General features: G+C 38.7%; 1 protein-coding gene across 1 annotated transcript in view; it reads left to right on the plus strand.

Moving 5' to 3' along the window:
• Window positions 1-22,909, plus strand: part of LOC147234178 (copine-8) — an 89,380-nt gene that overhangs the window by 13,968 nt on the left and 52,503 nt on the right. The window contains exons 2-5 of the mRNA XM_086146981.1: window positions 9,557-9,597; window positions 11,651-11,697; window positions 12,884-12,987; window positions 18,826-18,865. Coding sequence (XP_086003107.1) covers window positions 9,557-9,597; window positions 11,651-11,697; window positions 12,884-12,987; window positions 18,826-18,865 — 232 coding nt within the window. The remainder of the gene's footprint in view (window positions 1-9,556; window positions 9,598-11,650; window positions 11,698-12,883; window positions 12,988-18,825; window positions 18,866-22,909) is intronic.

Below are 22,909 nucleotides of genomic sequence, written 5' to 3' on the forward strand. Positions count from 1 at the left end.
CAATTAAGGTGAAATGCCACAAGTACAGATGTGTGTTGTACATGACTGATGTGTATTTTGTTGCACATGTCTGCGTGTAAGGGGATAGTGGCGCGGCACATTTCAGTGTATGTGAGTGTGTGTTCTGAGATGTTCTCTTGGCTCTCCCAGCCCTTGTCAAGAAGAATTAGGGCAGCCCTCTTAGAGAAGCAGAGAGAGAGTACAAGCTGCTGATGCTCCCCTTCAGTGAGTATGTGTGTGCAAGTGTATGTCTGGGTGTATCTGTGTGAGAGAGATTTGGGGGAGATTGTGTAGGTATGTGCTTTTCCTCATGCTGGTTGGCAAATGAATTGATCATAGCTAGTAGATCGATCAGAGGAAAAGCTGGGAATAGAATGACAGAGGAAAATAGAGGAAAAATATGCTAGAGAAAAAAGTGGCACAGATACCTGTCACACTGTGCTCAGCGACCTGTTGAGAACATCTGAGCATGCCCAGTTGTTTCCTTTAGCACCAAATGTTTCTAAGAAAATTCCTCTTTGGTTTCTCTGCACTGGGAGGCTTGCGTGCATGCATGCGCATGTGCGCACGCACTCAGACACACGTACACACACATACACACAAAAAGTTTTCCACAAAATCTGAAATTCCGATGCTTGAATTTCTGTCAGACAATTTAAGGTGTGATAGTTTTATTTAAAAGAGTATTTTGTTCTTTTTGGGAGAGCAGCACTTCATGATATTGATGTTTTCACAACTATCAACTTAAAATGTATCTATCTTAACAAATTTGGGAGGAGAGGAACACACACTTTTAAGTGATTATCCCATTCACATAGTTATTTTTAAATTGGATGACTATCAAAATAGTTATGACAAAAAATGGCAAGAAAAACCCTTTTCTCGGCACTAGATACTTGGTTCTAGTGCTTTGGCCCCACAGCACGACCCTTGTTTGATTCCGACAAGGGGACCTTTCTGTGTGGAGTTTTCGTGTTCTTCAGTTTCTTCCGTTTCCTCCAAGAGTCCAAAAACATGCAGCAAGTTAATTGAAAAAACTGGGAAGGTGGGAAAAGTGAGCGAGTGTGTGAGCGAGTGTGTGAGCGAGTGTGTGAGCGAGTGTGTGAGCGAGTGTGTGAGCGAGTGTGTGAGCGAGTGTGTGAGCGAGTGAGTGAGTGAGCGAGTGAGTGAGTGTCTGTCTGTCTGTATATGTGGCCCCGCGATTGACTAGCAACTAGTTCAGGGTGCACCCTGCCTCTCACCTAATGACACCTGGGATACTTGAGTGCAGGATAAGCAACAGACAATGGACGGATGGATAGGAGAAGTGTTTTGCATGATGTACATTCTTGTCAGATGGAACTCGTGTCACTCAAAACTGGAAGATTTACACTAAAGGCAGGTTTATAATCTTATCAATTCCACAGCTACGAAGGTCTCTAGACACAGATGAAAGCAAACAGTAAGTCCTGACACAGTGAAAAGTAACTTAGCTCATCAGTATCATCTGATCTGAGGTCTGTTTACCACACCCTGTATGCAAGCCATGTAACTCTTTTGTATTCTATTTCACTCCGTTTTCTGCATAGTTAGAAATGTAAAATATGTAAAATATGTTTGTGTGTGAATGAGCCTCTGCATATCCAAAATCAATTTAGTTCAATTTTATTGTTAACATTTGAGGGTATACCTCTACCCTCCATAAAAACACAGAAGTCTAAACCAGTATTCAGTATTCCGGCCATGCAGCCTATTGTTCTTGTTCTTCTTGTGTAGTTCAACACTGATGCTCTAGGAGGGGTGAGGAACCACTGAAAAGCCTTCTCAAACTGGGATTTAGTATTGAATTGAAACAACCCCTGCAAAGTTTTTTTCACTTGTCACTCAACGTAGTCTTGACTGCATGGAATGTTGTACTACTCAAGTGAGTCTAAACCTTTTGTTCATTTATTTTATTTTTTACTGGGTCTTTTTTTCCTCATAAACTCCCACGATTTTCTAACCTAAGATATTAAAATATGAAGTAAGATACTGTACTGACTGTGAGATAATAGTCAGTTGTAGAGCCTTTTAAGGTTGCAGTCAAATTGAAACATCGAATTTGTGAGGTATGAGGAACAAGTAACACAGTATAAGAGTGAATGCTGTGGACTGAGACAACCCATGTCCAATTTGATAAGGAAAGAATTAGGAAAGAGGAGAAAGCAAAGATTTGGATTTATGTCTAATGTGGCACGAAGTGATGATGTGGAAAAGAAAGCAAGTGAAATGTACTGTTTAAGGAAGCTAAACATGTGATGTCAGGACACAGCTTGAAAGAAAATTCCAGGTGTGAAGGAGTTAAAGCAACTGAGTAACTGACCAGAATGCCTTCTCTAAAGTGATATCTATCTTTACCATAAGAAAAAAAATACAATAAAAACTGGATAAGAAACTGCTTTCAAAATGTCAGTTTATTGCACTGATAAACACAAACTTGAAACTCTGTTAACTCATGTGTGACTCAGGGATGGCTCAGCAGTATATTTTTCCACAACAACGATCAATATCAGACTGAAATTTAAAACGTTCAATGTGAGGCCAGCTGCCTTTGCCAGATGGATGGACAGTTTAGAGTTGAGTTATAAGCTTTAAAAGAATGAATCTCAAGTTATCTCACATTAGGGTTTACATGACATATGGACTGATAACAGTTCTGGTAAACATTTAACCCTTGAAACAAGCTTATAACCTACAGACAGATCATTTTAGAAAAGCACAGTGATAGGTTTTCACACAGACAAGAAACAAAACAGAAAAAAGCTTCAACGCACATGAAAGCAATTCTAATGTCAGAAAATTATACTGCAGAAACAGTAAAAAACTGTCACTGTAGTTCAACATCATCTTGCTTGACAGTGGTAATTTTATTGGCCAATAATCAGTTGAGTTAAATACATTTAGAATGGACTTAAAATGCAGCTTACTAAATTTGAATTAACCGTAGAGGGTGAAAATCAACACTTCACTTTGGAATTTACATTCTAACACTCAACTGGTACCATGAATTCGGTTTACCCAAAGAAGTGCATCTCAGAGGATTATTGAGTAATCCATTTTGGATAAGTGTTGTACATCAGGGGTCCCCAGCCCCTGGTCCCTGTATCAGTACTGGTCTGCGGATTATTTGGTATAGGTCCGCAAATCAAATCTTTTTTGGTACAAATTATATTTTTTTCTTCATTAGACCTTCTGGATCTCATTTTGAAAAACGACTGTTTCCGCATTCACTTTACTGCTGCACTTAACTCTTGATTTGTGCCATTTCACACATCAGCTACCACAAGCTAGCCCTTGAAAAAAAATTAGCCTGAAACAAAAGTCACGTAGGGCTTTTTCAGGAGGAAACAAGCAAACAATGCCCCAGATGGGACTGTTTCGTAGCGGGCAAATGAGCCCAGGGCTTACTCTACATTATGGGGTATTGGTATTATAGTGCAAAATTATTGTAATTGCATACCATAAAGTGTAATCGTGCAGATTAAATACTGTGAACTGACAAAAGTTTTTATTATTTGAACCCCCGCCCCTCTAGCTGGTCTGCTGAAAAATTTTCATGCATAAAACAGGACCCTGATACACAAAAGGTTGGGGGCCGCTGTTGTACATGATAAAAACATAGCTTCTTTGCACCAAGAGCCCTATTTCCTGGAGATGAATTAAGTTTTGTTAAGGGAATTAAAAATGAGCTATTTAAGAGTAAAAAAGTACAAGCTTTTCAAAAGTTAGTCAACAGTTAATCATTGTTAAAGGAAGTTGTTAGTGCATTCTTTTAATAGCAACAAAAAACATTTATAATCTAGAGCTGTTATCTACCTGAGGAGCAAAAGGGATTGAGTAGATCATATACACTCCTCTTCTCTCACACTCCCTCTTAATGTGTCTCTCTTTCTTCCGCCCACAGTGAATCTTGGGCCTCAAATTAATTCCATTAAACCAGAAATAGAGCAGCTTGAGTTGCAGTTCAAAAACAACTATTCATATCAGATTTGGGGTGGCTAATTGGAATGTATCTGTTTTCTTGGTGCACCACTCTGCCACTGTTTTCTGTTAATTTAAATTTTGCCAGGTGTAGCCCACATTTTCTCAACCTTTTCTTTTCCTTCATTTTTTTTTTCTCATGCTCTGCAAAAATCCTTTCCTTTCCTCTCCTGTCTTTTCCTCTCCTCTCCTCTTCTCTCCTCATCTTTTCTCATCCAGTGGGCAATTTATTTCTGTAGTGTAGAAGATGGTTATGATGGGGGGGGGAGGCGGCTGAGCGGGATTGAATATTGTGTTGTCAAGGGAACACTGTCAGGGACACGGCCTTTCAAGACTGTCCAAAAGCCAATCCGGATGTATTTATTAATTTTAAAAAGGAGCAACCTTTGGAATGAGAGAATTCAGAAGGGAGAAATGAGACAATGGTTAGGGAGGGCAGGAACATCAGTAAAGATTGAGAAATTGACTGAAAATGATGGGGAATAAAACGAAAAATTGCTGGTTATAAGTGAAAATGTAGGAAAGGAATGCCAAAGAAAGAGTTGGATATGCTGATGGCATATTTACTTGTCTAGTTTGATCACAAAAAACAAACAAACAAATGAAGACACAAGTACATCAAAACAGCCATTGAATTAAGTCAAGTATGACCCAACTGCCTGTCAGTAGTTGCTGTGGCAACTGCTATCATTTGGTGCTTTCCAATAAGCCGTTCCAAAGGGTGTGTTGTCAGTATTTGCATGGGAGTGGCTGAGACTCCTCACAAACTGTTTCACAAGCAAGTGAGAGAGTGGTATTTGAGCTGATCATGCTTCTACTATTTCTTCCTCCAAATAATTACCATATCACATGAATTCAGTATAATTTCATTATTGACACTCTAAGCACTGGAATTTCCATTTAAATATTACTTTACAACTGAAAAATGTAGTGATGCAAATCCCAATATAATCCTGGTGATTGACCTTTACTTATTGATTTGTCACTCTACAAAGCAACAGCATTTTATTTTTGGTTTAAAATTTAAAATTACTGTGTTTTCATGTAAATTATCTTTTCATTAAGTCTAGTGTACTAAAATAAATGTGGTTCCTTGTTGTGGAGTGCAAAGGATCTGTTTTTAGAGATTTGCTGGCTGATGACATTGTGATCTGTTGTGAGAGCAGGGAACAGGTTGAGCAAAATATTGAGAGATGGAGGTTTGCTCCACGAGAGGATTGAAGGTTAGTCACAGCAAGACAGAGTATATGTGTGTGAATGAGAGGAACCCAGGTGGAATGATGATCAAGAAGTTGGAGGACTTCAAGAACTTAGGATCAACAGTCCAGAGCAATGGAGAGTGTGTAAAAGAGGTAAAGAAACAGGTTCAGACTGGTTAGATTGGGTGGAGAAAAGTGTCAGGAGTACTATGCGATAGAAGACTATCAACCAGAATAAAAAGAAAGGTATACAAGACAGTGGTGAGACCAGCAATGCTGTATGGTCTAAAAACAGTGATAGTGACAAAAAGACAGGAGGCAGAGCTGGAGGTCACAGAGATGAAGATTTTGAGGTTGTTTTGGGAGTGACGAGGATGGATAGGATCAGGAATGAGTCCATCAACAGGACAACCCATGTTAGATGTTCTGGAGAGAAGGTAAGAGAAGCCAGACTGAGATGATTTTGGTAGACGGATGCTGGAATCGGCAAGACCTCAGGCAAAAGGTCTAGAGGAAGACCAAAGAGAAGATTTATGGATGTGGTTGGAGAAGGTAGTTGGTGTGAGAGAGGAGAATACAGAGAATAGGGTTAGATGGAGAAGGTTGATTCGTTGTGGCAAAACCCTTAAGGGAAAAGCCTAAAGGAAAAGAAGTTTATATACGGTTGCGGTTTCCTCAATACTTTAATTTATTTTCTCTAAACAATGTTTTCTGATTACATATTCCCTTCACAAATATTTGATGTGTATTCATGTTAAAAACTAATAAATTAGGAGGTTTTTTTTTGTTTGTTTTTTTAATTCCTTGTTCAGTTATTCTTTCATGCTAATTGTTTGAAAGCCCTGGCAGGTAAAAGCTTTAAAAGGTCACATCTGTCACATGTTCATGCAGAATATTTTACATTTGACATTTAAACGTTATCGTAATGGTCCATAGGAGTCAAGTGCATTTTTTCCGCTCAAAACCTTTAGTAGGTTGAATTGCTTTTGATTAGCGCATCACCATCTGATATGACGATGCATTCAACATATTGCTACATCACAGAATATTTTAACATGTTTTTTTCTTTTGCTTTGAAACCAAACCATCTGTTTAGGTTTTTATATTTTTCATAATTTGGATTGGATCTCTTACAGATGTGAAATCATACACTTTTTCCTTGAGGTGGTATATGGTATGTGGTATTGCTATATGGTAATCAGTATTACCTGATAATATCAAATGGTATTTTCATATTATCTCTCAATATATTTCTTCATTGTGTGGAGGTCTGTACAATATATATGTTACTTGTGTTGAATTTAGAGGAACTCGCACACTAAAAATATACAATTTTAGTCTGGTGCCTTTATTTCTGTAGATCTCTCAATTGGATAGCAGCTTTCAGCTGTCTGCTCCCTGCCTCTGGATAAAAAAAGAGGAAGCAGAAGAAAAAAAAAGAGAGCTATGAATCATTCACATTATCCTCTGAGGTGGAAATCCTGAAAACATGTCTTTCTGACACACTGTTAAAGGAAGGAGCACACACACACATGCACACAGGGGTAGCCTAAGCATCCATTAGGAGAACCACCTAGTGTGAGGTGCAGGAGGCAGGATGCAGTCAGACACAGTGGACCCTCTTAATTTAATCTCTAAGAGAGGAAATGTATTTTTACTTGTCAGTAACTGCATCACCAATCCAAGATGGAATCTTTTTCTCAGCCAACACCAAAGTGGCTTTGCAGTATTGTTCTCTTATCAACTGTCAAATCAGGTAAAGACTGGGCATTATATCCTAAAAATATCACAAAGAACTTTACTTCAAGTTTAACTACCCCTACTGCAACAGCAATGTGTATAGGTATTTGTCAATGTAAACACAGGGTATCAAAATGTAATTCAGTATTCATTGTTATATATAAAAAAAAACATAATGCTCTATCAAGGGATGTAGGCAGATTAGTTTTACGAGTGAAAAATAATAAAGAAACAAAGCATTGCTTAAGAAATAGTGAAAGGAACAGAAATACCGACACCACCAGCTTTAAATTGGGGGATGTTTCAGGGATTTGCCTGACAGCCATGTGATGTCACTTGCACGTCCTGGTGAATAAAAAGCTGAAGCTTTACTCACATCATGAAGCTTTTTTTTCTGCAATGGAGAACCATCAGGATGTGTTGAATGAATAACAGATGCAGGATCACAGTAAATTTCATCTGACTGTCAAGAGAAGAGAGCATCTTATTTGAGTTGTATCTTCTCTCTGGCTCAATAGGTGCTATCACCACCATTCATCTCATCAGAAAATCAGAATTAATGATGGCTTCATACCACTTTTCTATCAGGCCATTTACTTCCTGTTCACTTCTGTCCTCAAACTTGGAGCCTACATTCTGTACTGTTCAATTACTGTCTTTCTTGGCTATAACCCATTGCTTTCCAGAGCTTATATTAAAGAAGTTGCTGTGTCAACCTAACTTTGAAGCCAGTTGGTCATTATGGACGTTGTGTTTTTATTTTTTACCTGACCACTTTTACATTCATGCCTTAAACTGTTTCATAAAGTTGAGCTCTAAGACAGCAGTTGCTACCACCTTTCTTCTTTTTGTTGTTATGAAGCAGTGAAACTGGAGATGTCTTCCAAAAACGTTTTTCTTCTGGTAACTAAATTCAGAAAGCAAGTATCACATCAACTGTCAAAGTAGTGACTCAATTGTTTAAACAAAGCAATATGACCTACATCCATCCATCCATCTTCCCCCATTTATCCGGAGTTGGGTAGCTGCAGACGCTCCTATCCTCACTCGTGAACAAGACCCAGAGATACTTGAACTCCGCCACTTGAGGCAAGACCTCTTCCCCGATCTGGAGTGCGCATTCCACCCGTTTCCGGTTGAGCACCATGGTGTCGGATTTGGAGGTGCTGATCCTCATCCTGGCTGCTTCACACTTGGCCGTTCCAGTGAGAGCTGGAGATCATGACCCGATGAAGCCAACAGAACCACATCATCTGCGAAAAGCAGGGACTCAATCCTGCAGCCTCCAAACTGGATCCCCTCGACGCCCTGGGTGCGTCTAGAAATTCTGTCCATAAAAGTTATGAACAGAATCGGTGACAAAGGGCAGCCCAGTGGAGTCCAACGTTCAACGGAAATGTGTCTGACTTACAGCCAGCAATGCGGACCAAGCTCTGACACCGATCATACATGGACCGAATGCCCGTTTGACAGGGTTTGGTACCCCATACTCCCAGAGCACCCCCTACTGGGTTGCCTGTGGGACACAGTCAAATGCCTTCTTCACGTCCACAAAACACATGTAGTGGTAGGGAAAACTCCTATGCCCCCTTGGGGACCCTGCTGAGGATTATAGAGCTGGTCCACTATTCCACGACCAGTACAAAAACCACACTGCTCCTCCTGGATCCAAGGTTTTCGGATTTCTTTCATTTCATTGCTCTTTGGCACTGATATAGGAGAGGTTTCGCTGTGAATTAGCCTGGCTGGGTTGTTGTAGCCCACTACTATTTCCAGATTTTGAAGAAATGTATGTGGATTATACTTAATCAGTACTTAGGGATCGCTAATAGCCGCTTAAATAAAAAAATGAAAATTAATTAAGAATATCTCTGAAAATCAAGGTAGATATCAAGAAAAAAGATCCTTGTCTGGAACGCATGAATCTATATATTATGAACCCGCTGGGCCCTCAATAAGGTCTCACTAGTTTAGGGTTGCAAATACAAATACATTTCTGTTATTAGTAGTGACTAGCATAGACTACACCCTTTTTTGACCCACAGTTGGGAAATTCAAAAAAAATCTTAAAATACAATTTTTTCAAGGGGAGTATCCTCATTTCGGAAACTAATGTGCTTTTGATCCTATTACAGACGTTCATTGTGTACTGTATATGATAATGAAGGAACAAACAATTGTGATGTAGCCTGCTGTTTGTTTTTCACAAACATTTATTTGTTTATTTAATTTTACTTTGAGATATATATAGATTTATTTTTGCCCAAGCAATATAGTTCAAGCTCTATGAAACAGTCACATACTATAATGTCTTGTGGGATTTATTCTGTGACCAAAGTTCGAATAAATAAATGAAGAAAAAAGACAAAATCAAGCAAATAACGATGTCATGGAAACAAAAGGGGTTGTTTCCAGAGCAAATTTATTTTCTGGCTTCTACGCACTGTACTTTTCTTTATCTCCTATCGGAGTTTCACAGCAATACTGTAAAAATTAATGTTAACTCATGCCAACTCATGGCTAAAATGGTTGTCTATGTGTTAAATTGCACTCAGTGCTGCATTTGAAATGAAAATCTCTCTCTGCACCTCTCACTGTCTTTCTTTGTGTCTCCACAGAAATCTACTGGACAGAGACACCTTCTCTAAATCAGATCCAAGTAAGATTAATCACCTTTACTTTTGGTTAACACACGTACTTAGAACACAATATGCTAATTAAGTGAGATGAAATAGGAATAATAATATCTCCAGTTCTACTGATTGGTAGAACAGGGAGACAAACAATACCAAGAGCAAGAGAAGCAGTGAGGTAAAATTTACGTAGTTTTGAAATGTGCTGCAATGAAGATCAAAATGCAATTTTCCAAGAAACAAAATAGGTCAGAGTGAATAAATTGAAGGGGTCATAAAAATTTCACTGCTGAAATGAGAGACATATAGTATAGATTCAGGGAAGCGGTGGTGTATCTGTCTTCTCATACAATGAAAAACATCACGATAATCCTGCTTGCGTTTGCGTGCCATACCAAGATTAATCAAAAACAGCATTTCCAGTGGCAGTGAATCTATTTTGATCAGGACGGAGGAGGGGGTGTAGCCACCTACTGTGTGGTGATACAAATGTCAATAAAATTAGTTTGTGAAAATGCTGCCTCTGCTTAATGATGCTTGACAACAGCAGGCAAAAAGACAGTCTTTGGTTGGTGACAGATAACAAGCATGTTAAAAAGAGGTCCAACACTGTGAACCCACTGGTTTATTTTTCAGCCCGAACATTTACATTAGGCAATGTGTGTTTACTGGCATTTGCTGCCATGTAATGAGGGCAGCTTCACTTTTATATGGTATTTCACATTTAGCCTATTCAGACCAGATCTAAATTACAATCAAAAAGAACCTAAACCACATTTAAGACAGAATGAGATAGAATGGCATGAGTTATCATTTAAAAAAACTTTAATAATAAGTGCACAGATAGGAAGTGAAATATATTTTTAAAAAATACATCATAAAATTGATTTTGATTATCACTGTTTGGAAACTACTCTTTCATTCTTCTCAAAAATAAACTTTGGTCACATTGAATTGAAATGGTAGATAAACCACAATGCTTTGTTGTAATGCATTAATAGAGTATCAATGAGTCTAATTTAAATTTAAAACCTGTATATATGTGGACTTATCAGCGCTTGCCTAAACAGCTGTTGGGTTGCAGAGAAAGTATAAGTTCATGGAAAAAGTCAAAGCCTTTAAGATAATTTCATTGTAAACATATAAATTTGCCTGTAGAACATTTCACAATTCAGCATCATGAAGAAAGTGACTCAAGGTGATGAGTAACTGACATGAATGACAGTGATTAACATGATGGTGATGAAGGAGGAGGAAGCTTAGGATTTATTCCTTGCTCTTGTGCTGAGCAGCACTTGTGAATATGCTGAGCACAAGTCGTCAGTCTCCTGAGCTAAACCAACATGACGAGACATGAGAAAGGAGGAAAAGGACATAGAAAAAGGAGAATGTAGGGATGCTGAAAATACAGACGGTTTGGATCTGTCACTCAGTTTAAAAAAATATCTGGAATGGGCAGTGATCCAAAAGAAGTGGATAAAGATTATTGTACTTCAATACACAGACAACAAGCCCATGAAAATCCAGAAATTTCATCATACAATTGACTTGAATCCATTCACTCTTCCATGTATGAAAATGATTTTAGACATGTGTATTCTGCTTTTAACTTTTTTACTTTGAATCAAGGGAGACCAGAAATTAACTGTTTTCATTGAGCTATGTCTTTTTAATTATTGACATGTTGCAACAGATAATGGCTAGTAATGTTTTTGATTGTCCAAGAGGTGTGTGTGTGTGTGTGTGTGTGTGTATATATGTGTGTTTGTGTGTTTGTGTGTGTGTGTGTGTTTTCCCCACATACAGTAATATAGGCGCGTAATATATCAGTATATCATGCCTTGAATTTCCTTGCTATTTCATATTCATATTTAGCATACTTTGAAAGTGTTGTTTCAAAAAAGAAATGTCTTAATCCTTACCCCAATAAGCCACTGGCAGCCTACCTACAGTGATGGAATTGATGGTTAAGAGGATAAAAACAGTTTACATGTCTCAATTTGTTGTTATTTTTGCATATTAGTTTGAGTTAAAGTACTAATGATGTTTGATTTTTAACATTGGATTTGTTTATTTTAGTATGTGTCCTCTACACACAAGGCATGGGCAACAAGGAATGGAGGGAGGTGAGTGTTCATCACAGAAAATGATATGGCTACTTAATGTTACATCAGAGTTCAGGATCCTTGCTGTATTATATACAAATCAATACTTTTTCAGAACAAAATCTTCCTGTACAGTGTCATCCTGCCCTTTCACCATATATTCTCAGTGACTGATAGAAAATACAGATCTCGGTGAGAAAGCTGAAGCTAGAGCTGTCCATGCCTATCTATACCCAGTCTCTCGGCACTGTATACAATGCTAAGGCATGCATTGGACATACATCAGCTTACCATGACTTTAAATAAACAGCAAAGGACATTCAGCCAAGTTTATATATCAAATTGACATGAACCGTTACTATCAAAAGTGGTTTGGATGAAAGCTAACTATAAAGTGCTTCAAAACAGCCTCAACTTGTTACATGTTTGTACATTATTGTAAGAAGTCATCATTTTTAGTGGTATCTCTAATGCCTAATATAATTTAAATGTAAATCATTCTATGTGGAAAAAGACTTGAGTTTTTATGAACATTGTCAAACTAAACCCATGTTGTTATGTCTAGTGCTCTTCTTAAGACACATGTTGAAGGTTAGATTGGGAATTTTAAGTGCTGTTGACATTTAATGAATTCCTCATTACATGGCATTTCCAACATATGCATTCGATTACAGACTTCTTATCTTCGTTACCGTCAGTAGAAATGCCAAATAGGCAATTTCAGTGAACAGACAGTCCCCTAAATAACTGAAATGTGTTTGAGAACATGTGCTTATGTATGACTTCCCAACAGTTAGTACTTCTGATAATGATGAAAATTCATAAAGGTAAATGAGAGGGCAAATTTCGCAGCCTCTATCTTTTCCAGTTATTCATAGTAATGAGCGGCTCATCATCTACATGTTAAATGCCAAACCAGAACCTACCTGACCCTCATTGACTTGATGCCTCTGTTATTCAGCCTGATGCTAAAGCTTTGCATAATCTTCTGTAAGCTGTCTTTCCCTGATGTGCCTCTTGAGGGTGAATCTTCTTGTGATTAGTTATTCTCACAAGTTACCCCTCTCAAAGATACTTCATTTTTATGAGCTTCAAGATTTCATTATGTTTATGTTTAACATTACAATTAGGTGTACATGATTTATTGAGCCACAAACTTTTGAAAGGGACAAAGGGATTCTGATTGTTCTTCTTTTTTTCTGTGTAGTTTGGGAGAACAGAGGTTATAGACAACACACTAAACCCAGACTTTGTGCGAAAATTCATATTGGATTACTTCTTTGAAGAAAGACAAAACCTCCGGTTCGACCTGTAAGTATAATCTGTCATGGTTGCTACTATTTTATTTTATAATCTCATGATCTCAGAGTTGGAAAGCAATTTTCAGTCAAATTTCAAGTATAGCTATTCTTGCATTGATTGAACATCTGTACTGTTCATCTACCTAATATTGTGTTTTCCTGAATAAGCATAAATAGTCAAAGATTTTAGATGAATATGTGAATCACTTTTATTGTTTTTATCCTGGGTAAATACACCTTGTACATCAAAGTGTTTTAACCAGTTTTGAAAGAATTAACCAGAATTAACCTTTATCCATGAATTTTGAATTTTGTAATGCTTATATTTGAAGATTTAGATGTAGGGTGAATAGCTTTGATTTATATTAAACAGTTTCCATGCAGTGATTCTGGGAGCAATGGATCTGATGGAAACAGATCATATCTATCTTCAGATTATAGAAAAAGCATTGTAGCAATATGAATAGATTATATTTTTTTGAATTCATAGTGACTTACATAGTAATTTTGTTTACCGCATATTGCACTGTAACATTGTGCATATGTATTGATTAAACGCAACATCTTATATTTATTTTCCGACTTCTCATTTTCCATTAGATGTCACAGTATGTGAGCACCAGTTAAAATTTCACAGTCTTCTCATAGGTGGCGGGGTTTTCTTTCTCAGATTGAATTCCTCATTGAATTAGGAGTGGATTTCAGTGGCTTTATTTTATTAGATGGGAACTAATTATATCATACTTCATAATAACGAACTGGGGTCTGAAAGCTATTCTCTTGATGAGTAATTGTGTCTCCATGTGTGCGTGTGAAATTATGAGAAGTGAGGGGATAACAGGGTTTGCACTCTGTATTGACAAATAGGTGATACATAAAAACAGAAAAGAGTCAACAGCACAACTTCACCTCAGAATCATCTGAGAATCATTCCCTATTCTTTACATTTCCCTCCACTTACGTGACCATATTCCTTCCATATTTTCCTTTATTTTTTTAATTTTACATTATTATGATTGAGGCCCGAGCATGTCACTTTGTTTTGAAATTCCCTGTCAGTTTTAAATAGCAGAAATACCCTCAACATGGAAATTCTTACATTGTTTTGTGAGTCTGGCAGACTGTTTGTATATTTCTGTAGAAATACACAAATACATAGAAGTCAAGGTTTTTTTGTTTTTCTTTTTAATTGTTCAACTAGTTCAGGTCTCACTGTTGATGTTTATGAGGTAAAGCACATATATCAAACTCAAAGCGGGATTATCTTTGGCCTGCAGGGTAATAATTAATTACAATTAGAGCCAGCCCACTGATATGTTGCAAGCACCATTAATACTAGGAGTCCAACAATGCACTACGAGTGCTGTGGCGCATCAGTCAAGTGCCAACAAATGCAAGCCCAACCTGCTGATCAGCTGCCCTTGCTGAGCCACCTGTTATCAACTGTCAACTACACCTTTCCCCCCAAAATGGGGGACATCGAAAGGTGGAATGGGGGGTTTCAAGACAGGTGGGAGGCAGAGTATATGTTCAAAGAGAGAGCAACAACACTTCTGATACTGAAGTGACGCAGATTTGTGTGTAACAGTGAAACATTTGGGGTTAAGCTCGGTGCAGACACAACTACGGGAAAGAATATCTTTGAAGCAGTCAGCGGATACGTAAACGAAATGGGTCTGCCTTGGGATAAACTTGTGGCAATGACAACAGATGGAGTGTCGGCGATGTGTGGGCCAAAGAGTGGACTGGTGGGCATGATTTGGGAGAAAGTGCATGAGGAATTACTCAGGAAATTTCTCAGGAAAAGCTGCTGATTGCAGCCCATTCTCATTCCAATGCATCACACATGACGAATGTTGAAGGCTGTCTTTCGTGTCATATAACGATGCATTAGGATCCCCTTTCTCGTCATTTTTTGACGGACCTGGATTAATCATGTCTACATTAACACTTGTATTTTCCTCTAAACCTAACAAAAATAAAAGTGGAGTGAGTATTTTGCACATGTTTGTGTTTCAAAGAGGAAATGGCTTTCCTCCACTGATGTGACACCCGATGAGAAAGGATTGCCTCATGCGCCGATATGTGACGTATGGTAATCTGTCGTCAAAAAATCAGACACTTCTACAGGTTTGTCAAAAAATGACGAAGGGTCTGATCTGTCGGTATGTGACACCAAGGGAAGCTTCACCATTCATCAGGCGGTTGACACATTGGGATGAGAATGTGTTACTTAAGAAAGAATACCATGAGAAATGATTTTTGTTTCCTTTTTGTTTCCTTTTGTACTCTTTTCTTGCTACCACAAAGCATGTTTGACGTTTCCTTCAGGGAATTATTTTTTGGCTGTGGAAAAATATTTTCATTAGAAATTACCCTGGAAATGTTGCAGGTAGAGCCATTAGAAATTGTTGCAACTGATTTTTAATTTATTTAATGTTTAATGTTGATTTGATAGGCAACAATTTGAAACTTTTCTTAGTTTCAGGGTCAATATGTGCAATAAGTTCTTAAAAGTACGTTTTTCAAAAAACATTGAACCACTCTGGCCCTCGACTTGTAATGATTTTTACAAGTGTATTTGTGTATTTTACTTTGTATTTGAGTTTGACTATCCTAAGATAAAGAATTGAGATCATGCAGCAGATTCTTGTAGAAACCATGTGTCAGAAGGTCGTCATATGCTGTTTTTAATACCCCTGTTTGTATATGAGATGAGATGAGAGATGAGAACAACTTTATTTATCCCGAAAGCCGAAGGAAATTGTTGTGCCAGAGTTTGAAGTAAAAACATAACAGTAATAGATAATAATAATAGTTATAGTAATAGTAGTAATAATAGTAATAGTAATAGTATATTTGTGATCTATAGTACTGCAGTACATCAGCCGAACCAGCTGTCACATGAGATATATGTAATGTAGTGGGTCAAGTGGGCAGAACAACAGGACAAAAAGCCAAACTGGTATATGCATTCCCTCATACTGTGTGTGACCATGTGGTGACAATGACGAAAAGACAGGCGGCACAACTAGAGGTTACAGAGATGAAGATGTTGAGGTTCTCTTAAGGAGTGACCAGGATGGGTAGGATCGGGAATGAGTCTATCAGAGGAACAGCACATGTTAGATGTTTTGGAGAGAAGGTCAGAGAAGCCAGACTAGGATGGTTCAGTCATGTACAGAGGTGGGATACTGAATATATTGGTAGACGGATGCTGGAATTGGAGCTGCCAGGCAAGAGGTCTCAAGGAAGACCAAGGAGAAGATTTATGGACATAATGAGAGAGGAAATGAAGGTAGTTGGTGTGAGAGAGGAGGATATAGAGAATAGGGTTAGATGGAGAAAGTTGATTCACTGTGGCGACCCCTGAAGGGAAAAGCCGAAAGGAGAAGAAGTAGAAGAAGAAGGGGTCAACAGTTGAGAGCAGCAGAGATTGCAGAGAAGAGGTGAAGAAATGGGTTCAGGAAGGTTGGAATGGGCGAAGAAAAGTTTCAGGGGTACTATGCGATAGAAGACTATCAGCCAGATAGAAAGGATCAGTGGTGAGAACATGGATGCTGTATCATCTAAAGACAGTGTCCATGACAAAAAATTACATTTGGCAAAGCTAGAGATCACAGAAGATGCTAAGGTTCTTTTTGGGAGTGACGAGGGTGGGATCAACTCATCAGGAATGAGTCTATCCGAGGAACAGCACATGTTAGATGTTTTGGAGAAAAGGTAAGAGAAGTCAGACTAAAATGGTTCAGTCATATACAGCAGAAAGATAGTGAATATATTAGTAGACAGATGCTGGAATTGGAGCTGCCTGGTCTTAAGGAAGTCTAAAGAGAAGATTTATGGACGTAGAGAGGGCAGAGGATACAGAGAATAGGGTTAAATGGAAAAGGTTGATTTTCTATGGTGACCCCTGAACGGAAAAGCAAAAAGGAGAAGACGAAGACTATTCGGTGTGTTGAACCAAACAAGTTTATCATTCATTCATTTATTATCAACCACTTATCCTGCAGTCAGGGACGCGGGGACGCTATAGCCTATCCCTGCTGTCCTTGAGTGAGAGGCGGAGTACACCCTGGACTGGTCACCAATCGATCACAGGGCCACATGTGGAGACAAACAACCATCCACTCTCTCCATCTCTCGTCTGGGAAATTTTGATTCTCCAATTATCATTTATTTAATTTCCTCAAACTACTGACTACAAACTTCTGAACTGAAATGGGCAAAGTTACCGATGCAGGTAAAATTAAGGAGAGTCTTTGGCCTTATTCATTGGTCTCAGTTTTATTTTCTAACCTAATGTATCTCTGATTAGCAAATGAATGTTTCATGAAAATTCTGACATAATCGAGCCTTTCCAACTATTAAAGTTTGTACCTGCCAAGAGTAGTGGTGCTCAAATCAATTGTATGAGCGCTTGCATAAAAACGTATATCGTGCACACCTTTATTTACCTTTAGTGGCTAATGGTTGAAAAAAAGAATCTTTTTAATTTGTCAAATGTGTTTAACGTACTTTTATGAAACTACTGTAGACTAACTTTTTTCAAAGAAGTTGACTAAAAACTGTTCAATCATTATTTACCCTTTTATCGTTTACTGTTTTTATCCTTAACATTGAGGATGTATAAGCATGTTTTTGTGTATTCGTCAGTGCTTGCGCTCTATCTCGGCATCAAGGTTGTTATATAAATGAATTTATCCCACTGTGGCAGTGGATTCTCAATGGAACTAATCATCTGAGAAATGAATGTGCGCTTTTGAGTTTTGTATGTGTAAGTGTCCTTGTATGTGCAGTAAAATTTGTGCACTTTGCGCACTGGTGTACAACTCTGTGAAAGACAATTTCACAGGTTTACTTCTGGAAATCTGAGAAAGCACAATGATAGTTCTTTTGTTGAGCACTTATTGCAAAAATAGAACAATACACATATTCATAGCAACATGTCTAGCTTTGGGGACTACCTAATTCAAATATTTGGTTGTTGGAGTATTTGACTTTCACTTCACTATTAACATACAGAGATAGCTGGCATTTCTGGACTGCAGAGTCTGTTACTGTTTGTTTGCAGGTTTAACAATGTGTCTTCCTTAGGACTACAGAGAGGAAAAGTATTGTATACATAACTTATGTGTATAGTTTACAACCACTGACTAAACACGCCAAGCCAGTAAATCTAATGGTTTTCTCCAAAAAGAACATTTAACTGTGCCAAATATCAAGTTGCAATTCAAAATGTGTAACTCCAATGCAAGAACAAAGGATGTACATCATCCACAACATCAGTGTAAAGTAAGTAAATTGGCACTCATTTCTCTCCCCAAAGTGTTACCCAGCAATTCACTTTAAGTGATGGGTGAATTCGCCTTGAATTGCTGGGTAAATTGCTTGTCTGATTGCTTCCCACTCTTTAGAGTAGCCTCGACACCACAGGGACCATATTCAACCAAATCTTAAACTCTGCTGTGATTGTAGCAGTAACATGCAGGTAGAACTGAGAACACTGAAATCTGAAAAATATTCTAGCACACCCTGTAACTGATAATAAGAATGGCCTCTTATTGTTTGATCAGTTACAAATTTTTCAGCATCTGTCACTTGCACAAATGCAGAAAGAATACTCATCACAATCATCTAGGTAAACTCAAATAAATAATTCACCATTGTAGTTAAATACTTATGATGCAGGTGAGTGAAATACCCAGAGCTGATAGTTGATAACGGACTGCTCAGACCGGTTGCTGATTTACTGACTATAATCATTGTTGTGTTCACAGCTAAGCTTATGTCTGCCTCCATTACTCTTCAGTTCCCTAAATCTTCACTCTCTCCCTCATTATCTTAGGTATGATGTTGACTCGAAGAGTGCAAACCTTTCCAAACACGTGAGTACCAAAATGTGTGCTGAAGTGAACACATGTTTTCTTTTATTCCAGTCTCTCAAATCAACACTCAACTTTGCTGTGCAGGTGTGTGTTTAGTTTGAGCAAGATTTCCTCCTTTGTCATTAACTTCCATTAGCCTTGTTTTAGCCTGATAACAGAAATCTGCTCATTACAATACGTGTGTTTATTTATCTGACGTAATAGCACATTTCCATCAATATTGCCTCCACTCTATTTAGAATGCCATACATTTTCCACCTGTGTTGTTTTTCCTCGTGAATCATTGTGATTACCACAACTTTAATTATGTACCACAATAACTTGAAAACAATGCCACCTGTATCTTGGAGTATCACAATGTAAGGAGAAAGAGCCCTGCCCGTAAAGGTGACATCTGGACCCCCAAAAAATTAAGCTGGCCATTGTTTTTCAGAATTTGTTAGCCCTAGCCTGATATATTCATGTAAGGTAGCATCATTGACTAAATGTATGGATATGCTAATACGTTTTTATATGCGGTAAATGTATTGGTTCTGTGTTAATATCTCACACATCTTACACATCACCAAAATTCCCAGATACATGACTTTCCAGCGTTGTGCCATAAACAAATAAAAACAGCCAGTCTGCATATATACTGTATATATATATAAAGGCTTTTTTGGAGCTTGGAATATAAGGCTGTTATTAATTTTTTCTCATAAGAGGCCTATGAGATCAATAAAATCATTGTCATTGTGTATATCCTTATGTTCTAAAGCTGATAGTACAGTACAGCAAAAGAAAATCATTCATTGCATAAAATTCCACTGACAACATGTACATGGTATTCCCCGATTAGTTCTGCCATTCAAAACTACTTTTAATACTTGCAAAAAATAAAGAATTGAAAATAAAATATTGAAATCCTACCTCTTTCCAACTGTTAATTTCTCACAATGATAAACCTATGGGCTCTGGTGCTATGAAGGAGCTCTGGTTTCACAATAATGCCAGTATATTATAATACACAGTAATGGACAATCATGCTATAATCTTTGCAAATTTTGACTTACTTAATTATTGTTTGGCCACTGCTTAAAATGTGGTTATGATTTTCTTTTCCCCCACATCGCAATGGTATAATGAGCTTTACTTTGCATGTAACTAATGTCTGAAAAATTGGGTAAAAGAAATGATGAGAACATAATTATAGGTATACAGTTGGAGTGATGTGAAAAAGTACTGTACTTATTTCATACATTATTTCAGACATTCCTCTTTGGGCTTTTTTTCTTCAGTGTAATTGCCATTCTACACTTGTGTTGTGTCCTTCCCTTATATATTGCCATTTCTCGTTCCACTTCCTCAATCTGTCTTTCATCCGCCTTGCATCATTTTTGTGAAATCAATAATCTCATACAAGAAGAAACTGGCATGTTGGCTAGGCAGCAGGGAACTATCTAAGCAGCCTCCAGTGCTAATCTCTGGGGGTGGCAAACTGGAGAGCCAATCCATTAGATGGTGTTTAAACATGGGAGGTGTTGGCCACAGGCAAATAGAGGCACTTGGTGAGAGTTAGAGAGTGAGAGCGTGGAATATAAAGGTATCACTTACTCATACATCTCTAAATTTGAATCTTACTTTGTGGTTAAGGTACTTTTCTAAATGCAATTCTACCTCGAAGCTTTTCTAGAGAGAGAGAGAGAGAGAGAGAGAGAGAGAGAGAGTGTAGTGTGTGTGTGTGTGTGTGTGTGTGTGTGTGTGTGTGTGTGTGTGTGTGCGTGTGTGCGTGTGTGCGTGTGTGCGTGTGTGCGTGTGTGCGTGTGTGCGTGTGTGCGCGTGTGCGCGTGTGCGCGTGTGCGCGTGTGCGCGTGTGCGCGTGTGCGCGCGTGCGCGCGTGCGAGATGTTAGCTGTACACGTTGGGGGGGTCAATGTTGTTGATGTTGATGCCCCTTCATGTGGCTATTGAGGCCAATGTTGGACCTGCACAGTTGTCCACATATGGAACAGCCATATCCTGATGCTGGGTCTGGCTATTGGTGTCGTGCACGTCTTGTGGTCCTCCTTTCAATTAAATTGATGATTTGTTCAGTTGCTTTGTTTGCCATGGTTGATGTTACAACACCTCAGGAGGTCTTTTGTAAAGTCCCTGTAGTGCTTTTTCTGGTCATTAGCAGCCCACTTAGAGTTATGTAGTAGTCCATAGAGGACTTGGTGTGGGAGGTCATGAGCCTGGCAAATAGAGGCACGTGAATAGTACATTATGAAATGTACTCCATCAACCCAGGAGAGCATAATCTTTGCAGTCAGTTTGCCTGCTTTGGAATGGAGTGAGATTCCCCAACTGTTTGCGCAGTCTGCTCTGTCCCCTCTCTGCTTTTAGAGGACAATGATGCTGACATCCCTCTTGTCCTGTTTCTCATATTGCCAGATTTGGGTGATCAAGAGGTGTACAAGGCGTATGAGAGGATAACCTCCATGTCAGAGTACCTCTGCTGGGATACCATCAGGTCTTAGGCTTTTGTTGCTTCTTAAGCTCCTGATGGGCTTGCGTGTTTCTGAGAAGTGTGGCAGGGTGTCCAGGTGTGGTATCTGAGGCATGTCTGGCATCTTGTCAAGAACGTTCGGGTCTCTGTGGTTGGTGTAATTGAGGAGATTTTTAAAGTGATTGGCCCAGCGGCCAAGGATCTCTTGGTGGTACTTGAGTAGGCTGTCTCCAGCAGAAGGTCTGATAGAGGTTAAGATCTGTTTCCTTGGACCATATAAGGCTTTAATGACATCATAGATGCCCTCTGTGTTATTGCAATCATCATGGTGTTGACTTTCTTTTGCTTTCTGCAGCCACCAGGTGTCTTCCAAGGCCCTTAGAGCCAGCTGTGTTTTGGCTCTAGCCTTATTGTAGTTCGATTTTAAGCTGCTGACCAAACAGCCCGAGGACCGTTTGGTCTTAGTGCCAAGGGCTTTTGAGGCTGCAGAGTAGATTGGCATCAGCGTCCTCCTCAATATGGGAAAGGTTGGATGCAAGGTGGCGCCGGAGGTTGTAAATGGTGTCTGGGTTGGTAAGAGCTGCAATGTTCAGGATTCTGTATCGGGCTGTCTTAGGGCAGCAGGGTGGGATGACCAGATGCCGTTTAGACCTGTCCATGCGGTTATTGGGTCAGCACCCTGCCCCACGCATGGCTTTGGTAATGGTCACATCCCGTCTGTCCTTTTGGCGAACAATGATATAGTCCAGAAGATGCCAGTGTTTGGATCTGGGATGTTGCCACATGGTTTTGAGGCATTTTTTGATCTGGAAGTTGGTGTTTGTGACAAACAACTAGTGTTGTTTGTCACAACACCAGTTTATCCACAAGCTACTGGATAGTAGCTGGTGCCCATTGCTCTTCATTTTTCCTACCCCATGCTGTCCAATGACCTTATTCCAGATAAGATGTTCATTACCCACTCTAGCATTGAAGTCACCCATAAGAAGGTCTGTGGCTGGGATTTTCTGGATGATGCAGCAAGATTTCTTTAGAATTCTTCTATTACACTGATCTCTGCATCCAGGGTTGGTACATAGGTACTTATGAGAGTTGAAGAGTGTTTCTTGGCAAGAGGAATACTCCATGCCATGAGCTGCTCAATGATCCCTATAGTGGACTCAGGGATATGCTGCTGCAGTCAAGTCTTCCCAGAAAAACCTACACCATGGATGCGATGCACACCTTCTGGAATCTTTCTCTAAAAGAAGGTGTAACCGGCACCTGCCTCTGTCAGGGAATCCTGACTGTGTAGCCTGGATATGGATTGGCAGACAAATGGAATATAGGATGAAGAATCAAACGTGTTTCATTGTGCTCTTGTTTACATAATTACATTGAAAGAAGGAAAAATATCTCGTTAAAAAAGATTTTCCGATACAGAAGGGGTCATTTATGCATCATTTAATCCCCCGCACCGAAAGTCTTAAACAGCTATCATTTGGCTTAGAGGCATTATTTCTTTCATTATTTCATTCTAGAAGTTTAATTAATTTTATTTTGAGACTTTTTAAAGAGAAAATAAAAAAAAATCAA

The sequence above is a fragment of the Fistularia commersonii genome, chromosome 5, assembly GCF_037954325.1.
Source record: "Fistularia commersonii isolate RoL2024-O1a breed Wild chromosome 5, RoL_Fcom_v1.0, whole genome shotgun sequence".
Taxonomy (NCBI): Eukaryota; Metazoa; Chordata; class Actinopteri; order Syngnathiformes; family Fistulariidae; genus Fistularia; species Fistularia commersonii.